Source organism: Ascaphus truei, chromosome 12 (genome assembly GCF_040206685.1).
Source record: "Ascaphus truei isolate aAscTru1 chromosome 12, aAscTru1.hap1, whole genome shotgun sequence".
Taxonomy (NCBI): Eukaryota; Metazoa; Chordata; class Amphibia; order Anura; family Ascaphidae; genus Ascaphus; species Ascaphus truei.
In genome coordinates this window covers 15,373,027-15,394,569 of record NC_134494.1, presented here as the reverse complement: position 1 = coordinate 15,394,569, position 21,543 = coordinate 15,373,027, and the positions used below count along the sequence as shown (strand labels likewise).

Genomic DNA, 21,543 nt, shown 5'->3' with positions numbered 1-21,543 from the left:
TGATGGTGACATTCTCTTCTGATACAGTGGAAAAAGAGTCAAGGAAAGCAGGAAGAGAGTAGGAAGCAAAGTAGGATAGGAGGAAACAGAGGGAATGGTCTGGTGTGTGGATTCAACCTTTTCCTTAAAATAGGCAGCAAAGTCCTGAGGTGAGATGAAGGAAGAGTTAGTGTGGGTTAGACTTGTGAGTATTGATTAATGGAGAGAAGTAGGTTTGTTTAGCGTGAGAAAGGGCAGAATTGAAACAGGATAGCATAAATTTGTAGTGAAGGAAGTCTGTGAAACTATGAGAGTTCAAACAGAAGGCATTAAAAAGAACTGAGTGGAGGGAGAGAGCATGAGCGTGTGGGAGCTATTTGTGTTTTAAGAAGTTATATAACCTCAGCTATATAAAAGCCCGCTATTTAATTTTTGAGAGGCCATAAAAAATGTAGTTCTTAGGGCTCTGGATAAAGCTCCATGTATTTAAACTTTAAGCAAAAGTTCCAATCCAATAATTATTATTTTTCAGGAAGAAGCCGTGGTGTGCAGTTATCTTATCTGTTCAGGGTCATTTGGCGAAACGCCCAGAAACAAGATGGCTCTTTGCCCGGGAACAAGTCTTATAAAAATCATTTTTTTTTCTTTAGTCAAATGCTGAGTGTCTTTAATAATATAAAGCTGACCGTGTGCTCAGCACTGTGCAAAGAGATTATATAAAGCAAGACATTAGTGTGAAGTCTTATACAAAATCATTTGTCTATTAACTGAATATGTGATGTATGTTATAACTTTTAACCATTTTTTTTTCTCCAAAGTTGTCCTTAAGCAGTGGTTATTGTCAAAATTGCTGTGTAATCTAGAATGAGTTTGCCAGGAAGTGGTGAATTGGGAGTCACCTCTCATTTGTGGGTGTGTCTTGTGCATAGGGTTAAATACAGGGGATACATAGTTGCAAAAGCAGTTACATAAGTGAACAGGGTATACATTATATACAAGGCATTTCAAATTTTTAGCAGAATAGTTACAGTGGAGTGTTTGGGTAAAAGCCAGATGGGGATTGGCTAGGGAAATTTGTATGGGTAAAATAATTGCTTAATCGGGAGTGAATATTTTTTCCATGACTGTGTATAGTATTGGGAGAACAGAGATTGGCCTGTAGTTTGAGACAGTATTTTTTGTCCCCACTTTTGAAGATTGGGACAAACTCTGGCAGTTTTCCAGGTCTTAGGGATATGGCCTGCAGACAGGATAGAATTAATTATGGAAGCAAGTGGTTTGGCAAGGGATGAGGCCCCAAAGTTTCAGGAACTTAGATTGTAGCAAAGTCATGTTCACGTTGGCTACATAGTTTTCATTTGAGGAACATTAATAGGGAATACCTGTCTATATGCGGATGCTAAGACAGGAGTAAACACATTGTCACGGTAGCTTATGACAAGATATAATGAACACCAAATATCTGGGTTGAACTGAACGAGGCATAGATATAATAAAATATATTTATTCCTTAAAAAAGGTAAACACAGCAATATAGTACAATTAACAGACAAGAAGGTAACACTTACTTAGGGTTGGGGAATGGAGAAGTATCAGCTAGCAATTCTCCAGCAATCCGGTGACATTCAAGATGGTATCAGAAGAAGAACTAAAAATTGTAGGGTTGACACAGTTTATATACCTGTGTAACCCTATTCTTAACATTGAATACAGACTATTGGTGAACAATTATCTGTATCCAATCCCTAACGTGGAGACACAGATTAACCCATGCCTCCCAGCTAATTAGCCCATGTGTACCGGGGCTCTATGGGTAGCCCCATAATTAAATCAGGGGCGACGACCAATCTACCAAATTAAGTATCTGCATTGTTTGTAGGTGTAGACATAACACTTACAAACCACTCCAGTTTGATGATTCTCCGCCCTCAGGTAACAATTAGAGTGGCAGAGTCTTGTTGATTAGTACTTAGGCTCAATCATCCGGCTGCCCTTCCTGACCTATTTAGCATAGCAGATGGAGTCTGCATTTTTCAGAGCAGATCCAAAATACCATACATATACTCTTTAATATCTACACATATTAATAAGTTCCATTCTGGTGGGCTCAGTGGGTCAAAATTTGCCAGTTTTTAATGCCTACAGTGACTCCACATATTGGCCAAATATCAACTCTCTGTGACCTCCAGAACTGGAGATACAGAAATGCACTTTAAAACATTAAAATACAGGATTATAATGAAACATGGGAACAGGTGAACATACAGTTTCCTGACATGACAAGGTGTAAGCCACATTCCTGGACTGCAGTCCAGTTAACCCCTTGCCTCCCTGGTGAGGTCAGGGGGTGGCCATATGGGGTGCAACCCCTTTAATACCGGGCCAACCCCCCTCTCCCTCTACACACATTGATACAAGAATTTATTCGTAGGTATAAATTATATCCCTATGAGACACTTATGGGAGGAGTTATGATTATCAGCAGTCCAAAGGAACGAATTAAGGACCATGTTATTGGTAATAAAACAATAAGGCCCCGGACATGTTTGCTGCGTGCTTGCGGAAGCGTGCTGACGCGCGCTCCAGCTCAGCACTGAGCCCCTACAGCCGCAATTAGAGCGGCTTTAGTAGGGGCTCACCTGCGCTTCCGCGCGCTTGCGGAAGCGCAGGTCTTGGGGGAATTTAAAATTCCCCCGCTTGCCGGCGAGACAGGCCGGTCACGTGAGCGGTTCGCCCAATGAGGGCGAACCAGCTCCGTGACGTCACTGGCCCGCCCCCGGCCAGTGACGCGCCCGCCCCCTGACGGCTGCTGAGAGCGCTTGCGGTAAGCAACCGCAATGCCAGGGAAAGCACCCGCTTTCCCTGCGCCTCAGCACGCCAGCAGGGACCATGGACTCGGGCTAAGTCTTGTATGCAACTAATACATTCTTTGAGTCTCTCTAGGCAAAGTTGAAAGTGCACCTACTTGAGACGGGGTTAATAGTCAAATATGTCCTATGCAAGCATGCTCTTCATCCCAGATGACAAGGACTATATTAACCACCACTACAGCAATTAAAGTGGCAGAGTTCTTTCCCTGGACCCAAAGTACAGTAAAGCTCGTTCCAGCTCCACCAAAGACCAAAGTCACCTAAAGCACAGCCGCATCAAGTTAACGTCTTGCCGAGTCAAAACTCTAACCATTAACCAACGAGGAAAATAAGACACCAGGCTAAGGCCCGGTCTTAATCCGAACATTTATTTTCACTTTTCTTCTTTCAAAGACTCAATATTTTTATTCTTTATGGTGTGTTTAAGTTAGAAATTTAAGGTGTATGTACTAAGGTGAATCCCTTGAGCCTTGATGGGAGGATTGGTTTCCTGGAAGCGTGGCTTGTGAAAGCTCTTGTATGTGTTTTGGCAGTACTCCTCACTCTCTATGTATGTGTCATGTGCAGCAAAACTTTGATCCAGAAGTGTGTTGCACCTCCACCGAAAGGAGAGGGTCACCCAGGGGCGTGTGTCAGCCACAAGGAAAGGATCATAAGTCAGCCATTTTGACCATCGCAGACATCGTCTGTTCTGATATTCTGAGTGAATGATGTATATAATGCGTGCCGGGGTGAGGATCATGCATATCGCTTCCACAGATACCAAACCCCCTCAATTCTCAGTAATAGAATGTTGTGATGATTCGGAAAATATATGACGATAGAGATAGATGCCATTTCCTTTATCTAGCAACTGCATACCCGAAGAAAGGTTGCTTGCATAAAATAAGGTTTTTATTATTATGTGTATAATTTCTGTATTTTCCCATTTTTAAGGGAACCTCTTTAAAGGGTGTATCACACACTATGAACAAGAATCAATTTATGGGTCAAGTGTCTCCACCAACCAATGAAACCTGTGTAAAAATGTATTTTTAGTCAGATAACAATTTACAGGAAGGATGTGGCCTTAATTTTGCAGTTTTTAATGTCATCATTAAACCAAGAACATGTTCAGATTAGGTTTATGGCCTTACAAAACAGAATTGCTTTAGACTATGTTTTAGCTTCAAAAGGAGGGGTATGTGTCCTAATTAAGGAACAATATTGTGTTTTCATTCAAGATCAGTGTAGCAGTGTACAGCATGAACTTGATGAAATAGAAGAGATTCAAAAGAGGCTTACAAAGGGAAGTGACAGAATATCACCCGTTGGGGTTAGGTGAATGGCTTAGATCACTTGGAGCAAAAACTTATGAATGCTTTGGTGTGTGTGGGGGTGTTACTTGTTGTCATATATGTGTGTGTCACGTGTTGCAAAGGTATGATCCACAAGTGTGCTAACCCCCCTCCAATCTGATGCCACTCTTTGCAGATGCCAGAAACAGCAGTCCCTTGAAGAAAGAAGATGCCGATCACAGTTATTCAACTCCAAAAGACATGTTGGGGCCACAGCGCCTTACGAGACTATGACAGTGAAGGGCATGCGCCCTTGTCCTCTGAGTTATACCAATGAGCAGTATCAGATGATGGAGCACCCCAGTATACAATACGAATCTGTCTATGTGTCCCTGGACTAACATCACAAACTTAATTCTCAAAAGCTATGTTTTTAGAATAAAAAAGGAGGGAACTGACAAAGTGAGAATATGATGCAGGGAGCGGGGGGAGGCCTGACAAACAGCACTGGGATCTAAGCAGCCATTTTGAGTCAGCATCCATCTTAGGTGCTTGATATTGTCTATTGTCTGTATGAAAGTTGGTATGGAAGTTAGTTTAAAGACATTTTTTATTTTTCCTGCTCCTGAAGTTTTTGATATTAAGCTGTTCAGCTAAGCCACAAGACCTTGAAGAGGGGAGAAAAGCGCAAATGTTATGTAAATAAAATATAGATAACACGCGTCTCGCATTCCGAGAGAGGTGCCCATGAAGTCCCGTATGTAGAGTAAAAGTCACCGGCTTTTATAAGGAATATTAGCTGAGTCATTTCATTTCTAATATGAATCTCATCGTAATGCTTTTAACTCAATGTGTTCATGTTCATATTTTGTTTATCTTATATGCTTACGTAGTTACGCACACGCAACCTCGTTTAGGGGGCGTGGGCTTAGTATTTTGTCTATAAATAAGGCCTGTATGCCACCATGTCGTTGGGGGACTTTTATTTTGAAACTGCCTCCTGCGTGTGCACGTACACTGCAATAAACTTATTTGTCATTCTGCAAAAATGATCCTCAGATGATGACTCTTATTTATTCACGCTTTTCACACACACAACACAGCACCTCTACACACATAACACAGCACCTCTAACACACAAACTGCTGCTACACATACAACAGCACAACACATACACTGCAGCCACAATAAAAAATGCAGCCACTTACTAAACTTTGCACTCTCCCCCCCCCACCTCTACACACTCTCCCCCCCCCCACCTCTACACACAAGACAGCACCTCTACACCCCCCCCCACAACACTGCACCTCTATACACAGCACCTCAACACACAACACAGCACCTCTACACACAACAGACAAACTGCTGCTACACACACATGCTACACCCATAAACACTGCTGCTGACACTGACACACACACACTGGAGCTCTATACACACACACACACACACACACACACAGCACCACTACACAGATATACAACACAACAGCACAGCATACACACACACTGCTACTGACACACTCACACACAAACTGCAGACAGCCACTTACTTCTTTGCAGACTCCCCCACCCAATTCAACTGAATCTGCTCAGAAAATCTGTCAGCTCAGGAGGGGGAGGAGTCAACCCGTGGCTGATACGTCCTGACCAATCCCCTGCCCTGTCTCAGAGCTGTTACTTCATTCTAACCAATCCCCTGCCCTGTCTCAGCTGTTCTGAAAGCTGATTGGCTGGAAATAAATGCATTGAAAACTGCACTTTGCAAGCTGTTAAAATTCCGGGAATTACTGATTGGATAATGCCTGGAATTTGAACCAATCAGAGAGCAGGGTTTTCAATAATGCCCGGAATTTTACTGCTTTAGCTTATAATTGTCAATAAAGCGTTCTCTTTACCCTTATCCCACCCTGCGCTTAGTAGAGAGCGGCTAAGGAAGAAGAGAGAGGGCTTTTTTTTTTTGCCTGTTCAAACTCTTGTTGAACACACAGAAACATCAGATAAGCGGGAGCAGGCAGAGGAAATCCAACCCCTCCCAAGTCTCAGCTCACCATGCATAGAAACTGACTTTAACAAATGGTTTCAAAATACGTATAGGTTTCAGATTTCAGTTAAAAATCACTAAGATGTGACTCCTTAAACATGTCACTGCCATTAGTACACTTTGCTACTAGGAGGGACTGACCCCTTAAACATGTCACTGCCATTAGTACACTTTGCTCCTAGGAGGGACTGACTCCTTAAACATGTCACTGCCATTAGTACACTTTGCTACTAGGAGGGACTGACCCCTTAACCATGTCACTGCCATTAGTACACTTTGCTACTAGGAGGGACTGACCCCTTAACCATGTCACTGCCATTAGTACGCTTTGCTCCTAGGAGGGACTGACCCCTTAACCATGTCACTGCCATTAGTACGCTTTGCTCCTAGGAGGGACTGACCCCTTAACCATGTCACTGCCATTAGTATGCTTTGCTCCTAGGAGGGACTGACCCCTTAACCATGTCACTGCCATTAGTACGCTTTGCTCCTAGGAGGGACTGACCCCTTAACCATGTCACTGCCATTAGTACACTTTGCCCCTAGGAGGGACTGACCCCTTAACCATGTCACTGCCATTAGTACGCTTTGCTCCTAGGAGAGACTGACCCCTTAACCATTTCACTGCCATAACATTAATCATTCTATTGCTCTATTAATACAGTACTCGACTTTATTCTTCCAACACTGTTGTTACAGTTTACTTTATATTTCTTCTCTTATACTATTACTATACTTTAGCCTTCAATATTTTTCTCTACTATACTGCTCTATTTTATCCCTCTGTTACTACACTATTTCCAGAGTGTGTTATCATTCTGCCACTGCTATACAGTTAGTCTTCGTTATCCAACGTTTCACTTTACAACGAATAGCATATCCAACGCTTTACAATGCCTCCCTATGGGCCGTTTTTCGACGCCGGAATGCGTTATCCAACGCTCACCGCCACTGTATAACATGGGCTCACTTTACAACGGTTTCACTATCCAACGCTACTTCCAGAACGGATTCCGTTGGATAACCGAGGACTGCCTGTACTGTATCCTATTGGTATAGTGCTGGGGTTGTCAACCTGACTGGGAGTTGGAGCCAGAATTTACCAGCGTCATTGTCAAAGGGCCACAATAATAGAAATAATAATAAATTGAATAGTGTTGAATAGGTATATATAAGCATTAACATACGACAAGCTTACTTCAATACCAATTAGGGAAAGGAAAAACATATGCGGGGGGAATGAAATGTATCTCACAATAATAAGTCCCTTTCATTTGTGTTTTCATTGTTATTCTGTGCAAAACAGTTTGTCATTGGTCATGTCCACCCATGGGCAAAAAAACACGCAAAATAAATAGAAATATGCTTAGTCCTATATATTTATTTACTCTCTTCGTTTTCTCTCCCTCCCCCTCGTCTCTCTCCCCCTCCTCATTTCTCATTCAATCCCCCCCACACACTCAATTCTCCCCACCCCCAATTCCCTCTTCATCCCCCACCCAATACTCAATTCTCCCCCTCCACTCAATTCCTCACACACTCACTCCGCTCCACCCACCGAATTCCCCCCTTACACACACACAAACCGCCGTCCGGACCACCCAAACTGAGCTAGTACTTGCTGACAGAGCCATGTTGCCGACCCCTCGCCTATGGTGTAGTAACATTTTAGGTAGGGGCCGCACATGAGGCACTGATTGGCCGCATGCAGCTCACGGACCACGGGTTGGACACCCCTGGTGTAGTGGTTCTATTCTATTGCTATTATGTGACTATTAGTCTACTATTACTTTACAATGGATACGCTATGAGTCTACTTTATATTGTCATTACTCTGTCATTATCCGACTATCATTATGCTCTTATTATACTAGTTTTAATCATTTTTTATTTTCTCTTCACCTGATGAAGGTTATCCCGAAACGTTGTGCTTTCAAAAAGTGCTCCTCGGTCACTTCTCGGTGACACATTTTCACGATTCTGCGCATTCAGATCCTCAGCGTCGTCTTCATCCCAACGGGCCAAGATCTGTAGGTCTTCGTTCAATAACCAGTAGGCCATGTGAACTGAAAATCTTGGTTCCTCAGCCGGAAAGGCCTCACAAACCATGTACAGTTCTTTCAGGCCGGAAGGTCTCCCAAACCAGGTGCACGGTCTAAGCATAAGGCGAGACAGTGGCCCGAAGTGTGCGTCATGCCCAGGACATTCACGTCTCACACAGGTCCCCAAACCTACCTTACCTCATAATCACACAGCTCGCAGCGCTTCCCCTGCAGCCAGGGATCCTGGGTAATGATAAGCAAATGAGCACTCATGGTACATCACTGATGAGACCCAAAGTTAGAAAGAATAGTCTGTGAGTAGATTTGCTCTGTCATGCACTTTTTTGACCCAGGATTTCGCTACAAAGCTGTGTAAAACTGCAGGCATACGCTTAAACGGATCCACATTAAAAGGGACGCACTTTATGTGCTCATTTGCATGGAGTTACCCAGAATCCCACGCTGCACCTGGAAGCGCTGTATGTTGTGTGATTATGGGGTAAAGCCGTTTTGTGGGACCTGTCAGACTTGAGTGAGTTTACAAAGACTCTTTTATCATTATCAGAATATTTTATACTATTACTAGCTGAGAGCCCCGGCGTTGCCCGGGATGTTTGTGGTGTGGGTGTGGCATTTGGGTGAGGAGTGGTCAACGCGGCCCATGTGCGGTGGTAGTGCTGCTGTGGCTGTACTGATGGTGATTGTATCGGTGTGCTGATTTGGGAGGGTTTGGTGCTGATGTGGGGGTGCGGATGTGGGTGTGCCGATGGGGGAGGTGCAAAGGTGCCGATGTGTGGGTGCTGATGGTGTTGATGGGGGCTGAGAATGGCGGGGAGCCGAGAATGCCAGTGTGCTGGGGGGGCATGGGATAGCGGTGTGCTGATGTGGTGGTGCTGGGGATAGTGTGTGTGTGTGTATACACGTGTGTGTGTGTGTGTGTATATACATGTGTGTGTATACACTTGTGTGTGTGTATATACGTGTGTGTATACACGTGTGTGTATACATTATGTGTATGTATACGTGTGTGTGTATACGTGTGTGTGTATGTCTACATGTGTGTGTGTGTATGTCTCCATGTGTGTGTGTACGTGTCTCCGTGTACATGTGTGTGTGTCTACGTGCGTGTGTGTCTACGTGCGTGTATGTGTCTACGTGTATGTGTCTACGTGTGTGTGTGTGTGTGTGTCTACGTGTGTGTGTGTGTGTGTGTGTGTGTGTGTGTACGTGTGTGTGTGTGTGTGTGTGTGTCTACGTGTGTGTGTCTACGTGTGCCTGTGTGTATACGTGTGTGAATACGTGTGTGTACACGTGTGTGTTTGTACGTGTGTCTACATGTGTGTGTGTATACGTGTGTCTACGTGTGTGTGTATGCGTGCGCCTACGTGTGTGTGTGTATACGTGTGTGTACGTGTGTGTGTACGTGTGTATACGTGTGTGTATATACGTGTGTATACGTGTGTGTGTAAACGTGTGTGTGTAAACGTGTGTCTGTGTGTGTGTGTGTGTGTGTGTGTGTAGCTGAGAGACCCGGCGTTGCCCGTGAGTTAAATTTCCCGCTAGGAGGAGGGGGAGAGCGGACGGAAGGAGAGGGAGGGCGGACGGAGAGCGGACGGGAGGGCGGACGGAGAGCGGACGGGAGGGCGGACGGAGAGCGGACGGGAGGAGGAGGAGGGGGGGAGAGCGGACGGGAGGAGGAGGAGGGGGGGAGAGCGGACGGGAGGAGGAGGAGGGGGGGAGAGCGGACGGGAGGAGGAGGAGGGGGGGAGAGCGGACGGGAGGAGGAGGAGGGGGGGAGAGCGGACGGGAGGAGGAGGAGGGGGGGAGAGCGGACGGGAGGAGGAGGAGGGGGGGAGAGCGGACGGGAGGAGGAGGGGGGGGAGAGCGGACGGGAGGAGGAGGAGGGGGGGGGAGAGCGGACGGGAGGAGGAGGGGGGGGGAGAGCGGACGGGAGGAGGAGGGGGGGGGGAGAGCGGACGGGAGGAGGAGGGGGGGGGAGAGCGGACGGGAGGAGGAGGGGGGGGAGAGCGGACGGGAGGAGGAGGGGGGGGAGAGCGGACGGGAGGAGGAGGGGGGGGAGAGCGGGCGGGAGGAGGGGGGGGAGAGCGGACGGGAGGAGGAGGGGGGGGAGGGGAGAGCGGACGGGAGGAGGAGGGGGGGTGGAGAGCGGACGGGAGGAGGAGGGGGGGAGAGAGCGGACGGGAGGAGGAGGGGGGGGAGAGAGCGGACGGGAGGAGGAGGGGGGGAGAGAGCGGACGGGAGGAGGATGGGGGGGGGAGAGAGCGGACGGGAGGAGGAGGGGGGGGAGGAGATGGGGGGGGGAGAGAATGGACGGGAGGAGGAGGGGGGGGGAGAGAGCGGACGGGAGGAGGAGGGGGGGAGAAGGAGGGGGGGAGAGAGCGGACGGGAGGAGGTGTGGGGGAGAGCGGACGGGAGGAGGAGGGGGGGGGAGAGAGCGGACGGGAGGAGGGGGGAGAGAGCGGACGGGAGGAGGGGGGGGAGAGCGGACGGGAGGAGGGGGGGGAGAGCGGACGGGAGGAGGAGGGGGGGGGAGAGCGGACGGGAGGAGGAGGGGGGGAGAGCGGACGGGAGGAGGAGGGGGGGAGGAGGGGGGGGGAGAGTGGACAGGAGGGGGGTGGGTTGGTTAAAATTTCCGGCTCTCTCCTCTCCACTCCCCCTGTATGTTTCTCCGCTCCCCCCCTCTCTCTCCCCTCCTGCCCCCCCCATGTGACACAGACACACACACACACACAGTGACACACACAGTGAGAGACACACACACAGTGTCACACACACACACACACACACACACACACACACACACACAGTGAGAGACACACACCGTGTCACACACACACAGTGAGACACACACACACACACACAGTGACACACACACAGTGACACACACACACACACACAGTGACACACACACACACACACACACACGTCACCTCTCCTTCGGGGCGCCGCCATCTTAGGTGCCGCGTGTCCCCCCGCCGGGGAGGGAGGTGAGTGCGGGAGGGAGTAGAGCGGGAGGGAGGTGAGTGAGTAGAGCGGGAGGGAGGTGAGTGCGGGAGGGAGTGGAGCGGCTTCCGGGCGCCTCTTAGGTGCCGCGTGTGCCAACCCCCACCAGGGAGGGAGTGGAGCGGGAGGGAATGGAGTGGGAGGTGAGTGGAGCGGGAGGTGAGTGGAGCGGCTTCCGGGCGCCTCTTAGGTGCCGCGTGTGCCCCCGCCGGGGAGGGAGGTGAGTGCGGGAGGGAGTGGAGCGGCTTCCGGGCGCCTCTTAGGTGCCGCGTGTGCCAACCCCCGCCAGGGAGGGAGTGGAGCGGGAGGGAATGGAGTGGGAGGTGAGTGGAGCGGGAGGTGAGTGGAGCGGGAGGTGAGTGGAGCGGCTTCCGGGCGCCTCTTAGGTGGGCGCGTTTCCCCCCGCCGGGGAGGGACTGGGAGGGAATGGAGTGGGAGGTGAGTGGAGCGGGAGGGAATGGAGTGAGAGGGAGGTGAGTGGAGCGGGAGGGAATGGAGTGGGAGGGAGGTGAGTGTGATGGTGGGGGGGGGAGAGGACAGAGAGGTGTGTGTGTGTGTGTGTGTGTGTGTGTGTGTGTGTGTGTGTGTGTGTGTGTGTGTGTGTGTGTGTGTGTGTGTGTGTGTGTGACACTGTGTGTTTTTTTTTTTTTTTTTGTGGACCTTTGGCCCGTCACTCCGCCTCAGGCCAATGCGAGGTGTGGGGGGCGGGCCAAGGGGGTGGTGTGAGTGTGTGAGGCCAATGAGAGGTGTGCGGGGGCGGGCGGCCCAAGGGACCAATGACATTGCCGCTAGGGACACCGGACATCCAGGCAGGCAGGCAAACATACAGTGCTTTCACTAATATAGTATAAGATATCAAATCAGCGAGACTAGACAAGAATGGAAATGATAGCATATGATAACTATTGTTATTATTATACTATTGTTCTTTTATTATATTATAATATTTTATACCATACTATTGTTTGCTTACTATTGCCCTAGTCTTACCTTTCTAATGTTATTATAGTATTCTATACTACTACACAGTATATTATACTAATGGTCTATTATTACCCTTCCATTACTATAAATAGATAATACAACAATATAATAATATATTATACCATTGCTCAACATTTAGTATACTATAACTTTTCTTATTTTTACAATTTTCTTTACTATTCTTTATTATTTTATATTATTGCTATGATGTTTTAATGCTATAATACTTTATGGTTTTTTATTTTTAACTAAATTATACCATACTCGTATACATAATTCTTCTCCTGTGCAATTAATAATCTTTCTACTCCTTTTACTATACTATTAGGTTACTTTAATTATTTAATATTGACCCAAGGACTGATCTTTGTCCCTTATATACCTTCCCATGGTGACAATCTCTTTGTTCTGTCCCTGTGCCCTCTATTCCTATCCTTGTGAGTGCCCCTTTTTCTGTAATTGGCCCTTGGTCCAGACCTTTGTCTCCTTATCACCGTGACTCTCTTTTTCCTGCCACCCCCCTGTGTCCCTTCCCTGCCTCAGTTTCTGTCTGGCAGCTATAACCCTGGAGGATTTATCATGGGGGGGGAGGTTGACAGAAGATGATCTCACTCGAGGTAAAATCAGATCAGGCTAGAGCCAGATGCAGACAGGATGAGTAACCTTATTAGAGGCTCTGCCTGGGGAGAGATGGAGCCCACTGCACCGGGGCAGGGCGCTGTGCTCAGCTGGGTCTCTATCAGAACTCTGCAATCACCTTAACCTCTCTGACACAGGACAGGATTGGCTGCAGGGAAGAGGCTTGCAACACATCGTGGAGCATAGAGGACCCATAACCATGTCCCATAAGGAACCGGGCTACTGTGTATTACTGTACATGAAGGGCTGACAATATAGCAGAATTAGGCAGTACAGGCATACCCCGGTTTAAGTACACTCACTTTAAGTACACTCGCGAGTAAGTACATCTCGATCAATAGGCAAATGGCAGCTCACGCATGCGCCTGTCAGCACGTCCTGAACAGCAATACTGTCTCCCTACCTGTACCGAAGCTGTGCGCAAGCGGGGAGACTATAGAGCCTGTTACAAATGCGTTATTTACATCAGTTATGCACGTATGTGAAGATTGCAGTACATTACATGCATCGATAAGTGGGGAAAAGGTAGTGCTTCACTTTAAGTACATTTTCGCTTTACATACATGCTCCGGTCCCATTGCGTACGTTAATGCGGGGTATGCCTGTATAATGGGGGAGGAGGGGTGGACAATGTAGCATGGCGACTGAGGAGTGTAGAAGCGGGCAATATGGCATCAGAGGAGGGCAATATAATAGGGCGTGGGCAATATTGGATAAGGGTGGGCAATGTTAGAGGGGTCTGGACAATAGAGCATGCGGGCTGGGCTATATAATAAAAGGTTAAAGCAAATAAAGAATTGCAGAAAGCCAATATAGGACATAGGGTGGGGGACAATATAGCATAGAGCTGTCTACCTTCAATATAGAATAGGAATGTTCCATTATAGCATGGGGACTCCTCATAGGAGCATGGTGGCGCTATCTTCATTAGAACAATGAGGACTTGCCAATATAACAAAGAGCCCTTATAATATGGCTGATGTCCAGTAGAGCAAGGAAGTCCTCCATTGAGGAATGATAACGATACCTCCATTATACCTTGGTGGCTCTTTATTATAGGATTGTAGACCTCCAAATAATCATGGGGTCCTCATATTAGAGTATAGTAGACCTCACCATATAGGACCACGATGGCTTTCCATTACATTACGATGAGCCTTCAATATTACATGGTATACCCTCCAATAGAGCACCAATATTACATGTTGGAGCTCCAATATAACAGTGCATGGTAAACGTCCAATAAAGCACAAGGTTCTCCTATTAGACCATGATGTATTTCTATTCAAGTATGGGGAACCCCAAATGTTTCATGGCGGACTCCCAATACTGCATAGTGAAAGTCCATTCTAACATAAGTGACCATGAATATAACATGGGGTGAACCTCCAATACTAAATGGTGTGCAGCTGTTGGACAGCAATCAGTTTGGACCCCTGCCACATGATAAGTCATTAAGGAGTCACCTCGGCGGCCTCAGGGCTGGGCCTGGCACAGATCGGGTTGCCCTCCAGGGTGAGTGTGGTTAGGTTGCTGCACAGTGCCAGGTACTGCAGCTGGCACACGTGCTCCAGGTTATTCCCCTCTAGGTCCAGGATCTCCAGGTGCTCCAGCATGCTCACCTGGCTGAGGTCACTCAGGTCATTGTAGGCCAGGTATAGCTCCTGCACAGGCAAAGAAGACATGTCAAGTGGTAACAGATAGCCTCATGATGCTGCTGCCAGCACAGCACAGTATGACTGAAAGATTTCAATCAGGAACACAGAGAGAACCTCAGTAAAGACACAATGACTAGTATTGTTAACCCTTTCTGCAAGTAACTGGCTGCTGGCACATTCTCATTATTATGATTATCATGACATCTGCGCTGGGTCCCAGCATGCCGTGGGGCCGCACTGTGCTACGTTATATATTGCTGCCGCAGACACTGAGCAATTAATTACTGAGCCAAAAAGTTTACATTCTACTTCTGTAATTGTCATTACTTCTATTTTTTTTACCACTACATATTCTTATGATTAGTACATGTCAATTTTTGAGTGCTTTTGGAGTAAGTGTTTTTTAATTACGGTAAGTGTCATGATAATATCATGAGATATTATGTAGGTAATCCATTTGGTGCTTGAGGGGTTAATGAGCTACTGTATGTTTTTTGTAATACCTTTCCTGTAATCTAAGCACTGTATTTATATATATATATATTAAAATTAAAACATTTAATAAGTAATGCTTTGGGCACTGAATGAACTGATTGCACGCTCTGGGGAGATTACGATTCTGGCACATTTTTGCCACAACTGATTTTGGTGTGTTAAAATGCATATGTTTTTCTATAATAAACAGGGACCTGAGGCCCTGGCAAATATTAATTTGATATCTTATTTGCATACCCCAGGTGGTGGCAGTGGATGGTTATGATTTGCAATTGAGTAGGGGTTAGTATTAACTCACTGGTTCCTTGTGGAGGAGAAAGGTGGGGTGGCTAAAGTAGCCGTGTGCATTAATCCTGGTTGCATATCTAAGTCACATTCTCACTTGTGTGCTGTTCGTGGCGGTGGTATATTGGGACGGATTCAGGAGAGATATAACTCATTTGAGGGACCTTTGCAGAGGTGAAGAGTGGGGCAGCTAGTGAGCTGTATATTAATCCATGATCCTGTAGAGGATATATTGTTCATTTGACGGACCTTTGCGGAGGTGAAAAGTGGGAGCGCTTGCGAGCGTCAGTATTAACCCTTGTTCGTATGCAGGTCGCGTACGACACCCAGCTAGCATGCAACCTGCATATTGATGCATACGAATGCCCTGCATACGGGTTTTAGGTTAAGTGCTTAGGTTAATGGTTAAGCTTAGACACTTACTTTATCGGCAAAGCAGCCAGCGACAGGTTCTGTCACGCCGAAGTGCTGGCGGTCATTTGGTCACAGCAAAATGGCTGCGATCAAATGTCCTAGATCGCTTAAAGCAGCAGTCCAAGCCGCCGTTTTTTATTTATTTTTTCCTTTTATAATGTGCATTAATACAATCCACACAATGATAAGTAATTAGCTAAGTTGCCGATCGATCCGTGACTGATCGGCGAAGATTCGGCTCGGGGGTTCACTAAATGGCTGTCAGTGGAGCAGAAGAGGACCAAAGATGTGAAGATCATGTGACCAGGCAGTCACTAGATACAATTGGTGCGCTGCTAGAGACAGGGCAGGGCTCAAAAGAAGAGGAAGGGGATGTGACTTTGTAAATGGTTGCTTGTTACATTATAATACATTCAAAATGTCATTCTTAGCAGGTTTTAAAAAAAAAATGCTTTTTTTCCCTCTCATAATACTTTCCTCATAGTACAGAACTGATTAATTAAAAAAAAATACACACGTAGGATATTGCTTGGTCTGCAGCTTTAAATGCAAATCCTTGCTTTGTTTCGGCTTGACTAGTATATGAAACATTTAAACATCTGATTGGTTTGAAGGATACCACACATTCTTGTGCCAACTTTTTTTTTTTTTTACACCAGGAGGACTTTGCAGTGAAACATCCGATGCCTCAATTCCTCCATGTTATGGACACGTGGCTTCCACTTTCATGTTGCTTTGTGCAATTTTGTTGAAGGTTATTTTCAACCTCCTCCCTTGGTTGGTTTTGATGATTGGGGTGTACTTTCACTTATTATGACCCAGATGAAGGCCCTATGCTGGGCCGAAACGTTGGTACTAAGATCTTTTCATAACTATGAAATTAGTAAGAGAGAGAGTGGCTCAGTGAGCCTGGTTCAATTCCCGGTGTCGGCTCCTTATGACCTTGGGAAAATCACTGTATCTCCCTGTGCCTCAGGCACCAAAAAATATACATTGTAAGCTCCACGGGGCAGGGACCTGTGCCTGCAAAATGTCTCTGTAAAGCGCTACGTAAAACTAGCAGCGTTATACAAGAACATGCTATTATTTAATTATTACTAACACAATTCTTTTATGCAGCGTGCAATAGCTTATTTTTTTTTTTTAAATGGTATTACTGTAGAATCTGTTTGCGTACCAGCAACTGGATTTTTTTTCTCTATGAAAGGCATAATTAGTCCCACAGTCGGCCAGTTTCATTTCTTAGGCGTGTAATATAGAGTGTGCGCTACCGTGCGCGCGTCAATTATAATTGGCTGTGTTAGCCAGACGTTTGTATACTAGGGACGCGCGTGTGCGCGGCCGTGAGCGGTGGCGCGGCAGACCGGGGAAAATCCAATAATATTGCATTTTCGCTCTGTCGCCACTCTGCGAACCAATCACAGCGCGGCCTAACGCTGTGACGTCAGGGTCACGCCCCCTAACTGCGCGCGTCACCGCTTGCACCCTAGCACGCGAAATCCTGGGCGCAGGCCTGCATGCGCAGCAGGGACTATATAACAATCCTTAGGGGCCTCCGAATGGGGAAGTGTTTGTCAGTCGTGTTTTCTTTCCCCTTATCCCCACCCTGTCCTCATCCAGGAAACAATAAAGATAAGAGGAGGAGGGGAAGAGGGACTCAGGCTGTACAAACAATTACTGAACACACACACAAGTGAGTAGCCAGAGGAAATCACACCCCTCCCAAGTCTGAGGCCTTGTACATAGTAGGCGCGCACGCGATGGAGCATGCGACGCCATGCGCGCGCCTGCTGCGCAGGCGATCCGCGGCGTGCGGGGGCTTGAGGAGTTGACGCGACTAGGAGCAGCTCCAATTCAATGTTTGGGGGCGTGTCCGTGATATCACGTGAACGGTTCGCCCTCATTGGCTGAACAGCGCACGTGACCCGGCCGTCGAGAGACAAAACCAAAAGATTTTGTCTTGTGAAAAATCGGACACGCTATCGCGCTCGTGCACACGTGCGCTGTATGGCCGTGCGCATTGCCTTACAGGTTGTTCCAGTTTTGGGGTGCACGGTAAGAGAAGGAGGAGCGGCCGGATACTTTGTTGAGCCTTGGGACCATGAACAGTCTCTTGGAGTCTGATCTCAGGTGATAGGTGCTGCGTGTGGTAGGGGTGAGGAGCTTGTTCAGGTAGCTGGGTAGCTTGCCCAGAAAGTATTTGAAGACAAGACAGGAAAGGTGAACTTTGCGCCTAGACTCGAGTGATGACCAATCTAGTTCTTTGAGCATTTCGCAGTGATGTGTGTTGTAGTTGCATTGGAGAACGAAACGGCATATTGAGATGTAGAGGGTGTCAAGTTTGCTAAGGTGGGTTTGGGGTGCCGAGCCGTAAACTATGTCTCCATAGTCTATTATTGGTATTAGCATCTGCTGTGCGATATGGTTTCTGACCAGCAGGCTTAGGGAGGATTTGTTCCTGTAAAGTACACCTAGTTTGGCATAGATTTTGGATGTCAGGGTATCAATGTGCAACCCAAATGTTAAGTGGGAGTCAAACCATATGCCCAGGTATTTAAAACTAGTAACAGGAGTTAGGGTTGTGTTAGCGTTGGTTCTGATCTGGAGCTCAGTCACTGGAAGCTTTAAAAATTTAGTCTTGGTCCCAAATACCATTGGTATAAAAGTCAATATAAACTGGTTGCTGAAATATTATTTCTAATACCCAAATTGTGAACATACAGCAATGCATTTCGCTAAACCTATATATAATAAAACATCTGCGGTCGATACATAGAAACGCAATTCTGCGCCAAACACGATGAACAGACTTTTAAGGTTTATGCTAAGTTGACCTTGGTGGCCGATTTGTCTGGACTTTCTCCTTTCTTTTGGCCGCACAGAAACATTTGTTTTTAGTATAAACCATTTACATATGTAAGCCGAGCGCAGGCCATCGCTGTGCGCCAAAGGGCGGTAAACAAAAAAAAAAAAGAATCATTTTGACGCAGGTTGAGAAATGTCAAGTTAACACAGTAAAACCTGTATTATCCGGCATTTTATCTTTAGTATCCGAAATTTCTGATCTAGCCCAATGCAAATCGTCTATGTGGTAAGCGGAATCCGTACCAAAGCTATCTGGCACCTCCATGTCGCTCCGAGTATTTACGAGCGCAGCCGGCTCTTTTTGACAGTATTACAGTAGTATTAGCGAGTACCTGTATACTATTTTATACTTTATCATGTGTTGTAATTCTTTGAAATGTTATACTACAATTATGGTATTCCTTTGTTAACCGGAATTTTTGCTTATCCGGCACCAGTTTAAGTTCTTTCAAAACCAAAGCTGTTTCACATTTTAGTCTGGTCTGTAATTGTTACATACGCCCATAATATATATATTATCTTTAAGTATGCATGCAATTTGTATATAATGTATACCCTGTTCACTTATGTAACTGTATTTGTAACCATGTATTATTTGTCATTATAACTCTATGTCCAGGACATACTTGAAAACGAGAGGTAACTCCCAATGTATTACTTCCTGGTAAAATATTTGATAAATAAATGTCCGGCATTTGACGTATAACAAAGCTTTTACTGTACATGGAAGCACTCAAGCACAAGTTAAATATGAGATTTACGCGCACTTACAGTATTTTGCCCCCCAAAAAAGCCCTTTGCGATGCTTAGGAAATGGTTTATTCGGGCTATTTGAATTTGTTCGGGAATAAAACAGCAAACACAAACGAAACACGGGAACAGTCTGGTCCCTCGGGTGGGACCTGTTACTTCACAGTCCTCTGACCCCAATCACGACACTAACCCTTCACATACCGTCCCCTGACAGCCCCCTCACTGACGGAAAAGGGCTGGTTTTGCCGCCACTAACAGCTGGCTGCCACTGGCCATTTCGGCCCTGAGGTAGGTGATTAGCGTTAGGATTAGGGGTTAAGGTTTAAGGGTAAGGGGTTAATGGGTTAAGGTTTTTAGGGTACGGGGTTAAGGTTTGGGTTTTAGGGGATCATTACCTGTAGCGGCCAAACGTCTCTGTGACGAAACGGGTGAATGGTCGCGTCTAAACGGCCGCTGCCAATTGTCCTATACGTACACAACAGTGTACCTGTACCCTACAAGACACATAAGCCTTTATCTGTACCATACAAGCCACACAAGCCTTTACATGTACCATACAAGCCACACACGCCTTTACCTGTACCATACAAGCACACACGCCTTTACCTGTACCATACAAGCACACACGCCTTTACCTGTACCATACAAGCACACACGCCTTTACCTGTACCATACAAGTACACAAGGCCACAAGCCTTTACTTGTACCACACAAGCCTTTACCTGTACCATACAAGCACACAAGGCCACAAGCCTTTACCTGTACCATACAAGCCTTTACCTGTACCATACAAGCACACAAGGCCACAAGCCTTTACCTGTACCATACAAGCCTTTACCTGTACCATACAAGCACACAAGGCCACAAGCCTTTACCTGTACCATACAAGCACACAAGGCCACAAGTCTTTACCTGTACCATACAAGCCTTTACCTGTACCATACAAGCCCCTATGGCTGCAGGTTAACCAGAAGGTTGGAGATCAGAGCAGCAAACCCCTTCACACAGGGCAGGTACACACCAGGACACCTCCCTTATATATTGCTCAGTGTCCTACTTTCTAGTTCACCTCCAGGAATGATTACAGGGCAGCGAAACCCTCCATGCAGGAAATATAGACAGAGACCTAGATCCACAAAACTTGGAAAAAATTCCCATGTGCTGTGTACTGCGTGCTATACAGTACTGTAATTGTGAAGCGCTTTGAGTCCCATTGGGAGAAAGGCGCTGTATGAAATTAAGTTATTAATAAACTATGATAAACCCGACTAAATCATACTTAGATTGTAAGCTCTTCAGGGCAGGGAGACCTTTTCCTAATGTTACTTGTATGTCTGAAGCGCTTATGTGTTATTTGTATTATTTGTTAGTTTATATTATTATGTCGTGTATTACTGCTGTGCGCCTGTATGTGCATTAATGGCGCTACGTAAATAAAGATATACATACGTACTCGATAAGAGAAAAGAACTCATGAGTTTAACCTACAAATGTCTTCATATCGTACACGCAATCTAGAAAAAAAGATGACCCTTTTGCAATAAATATTGCGGTCATTTAACCCGTGTCCTGCAAAATGTAGTTAAAATTGTCTTTAAATGAAGTTAAAATCGGGAATATCATGTAACAGCAAAAAAACACAAGATTAACGCACATCCAAATTCACTAAAAGTCAACATTTCAGCCTCCTTAACCCTTTGTTATTACTCAGATTATGCTGCCTGGAAGCTGCACGTCTTTAACTGTTTCTAATATTTTCATTGAAAATGGGGTTTTAGTTACATATTTTGAGTTTTAAGCCTTAACGTAAAACCTGAGAATGAGCTCACAAGCGGTATTTGCGGCACACTGCGCGGTGGAGGGTTTCTGTCACTGCTTTACCCACCATAACTTATATTATGTGTGGTTGAAATCTTAATATAATTGTTTTTAAAGAGACGCAGGGGCAATGCAGCTCAGAACAGGAGCGCAACTAGAGGGGGGGGTGTAAAGGTCCACCTGCACCCCTAAGACTTGCAATCGTTCCTGCAGGGGCCCTGCACTCTTCCCCCACAGCAATGGAACTTGTTGCCATGGGAGAGAGCAGGGACTCTGTAAGAGAACAGCCCTCCTCTATCCGCATTGCGGTGTCATGGCAACGCGATGGCACATGGCGATGCGTTGCCATGACAGCGCGTCGCCACTTGCCGACTTCCCCCCAATCGGATTCTCTGCT

The 21,543-nt window shown here is 46.3% G+C and overlaps 1 protein-coding gene across 4 annotated transcripts in view; it reads right to left on the bottom strand.

The window, feature by feature from the left end:
* Positions 1-21,543, bottom strand: part of LRRC56 (leucine rich repeat containing 56) — a 57,418-nt gene that overhangs the window by 21,106 nt on the left and 14,769 nt on the right. For all 4 annotated transcript variants that reach the window (XR_012787541.1, XM_075566783.1, XM_075566780.1 and 1 more), the window contains exon 6: positions 14,325-14,522. Coding sequence is in view for 3 of the 4 variants with exons in the window: in XM_075566783.1 (XP_075422898.1) it covers positions 14,325-14,522 (198 nt within the window). In the remaining variant the exon portion in view is untranslated. The remainder of the gene's footprint in view (positions 1-14,324; positions 14,523-21,543) is intronic.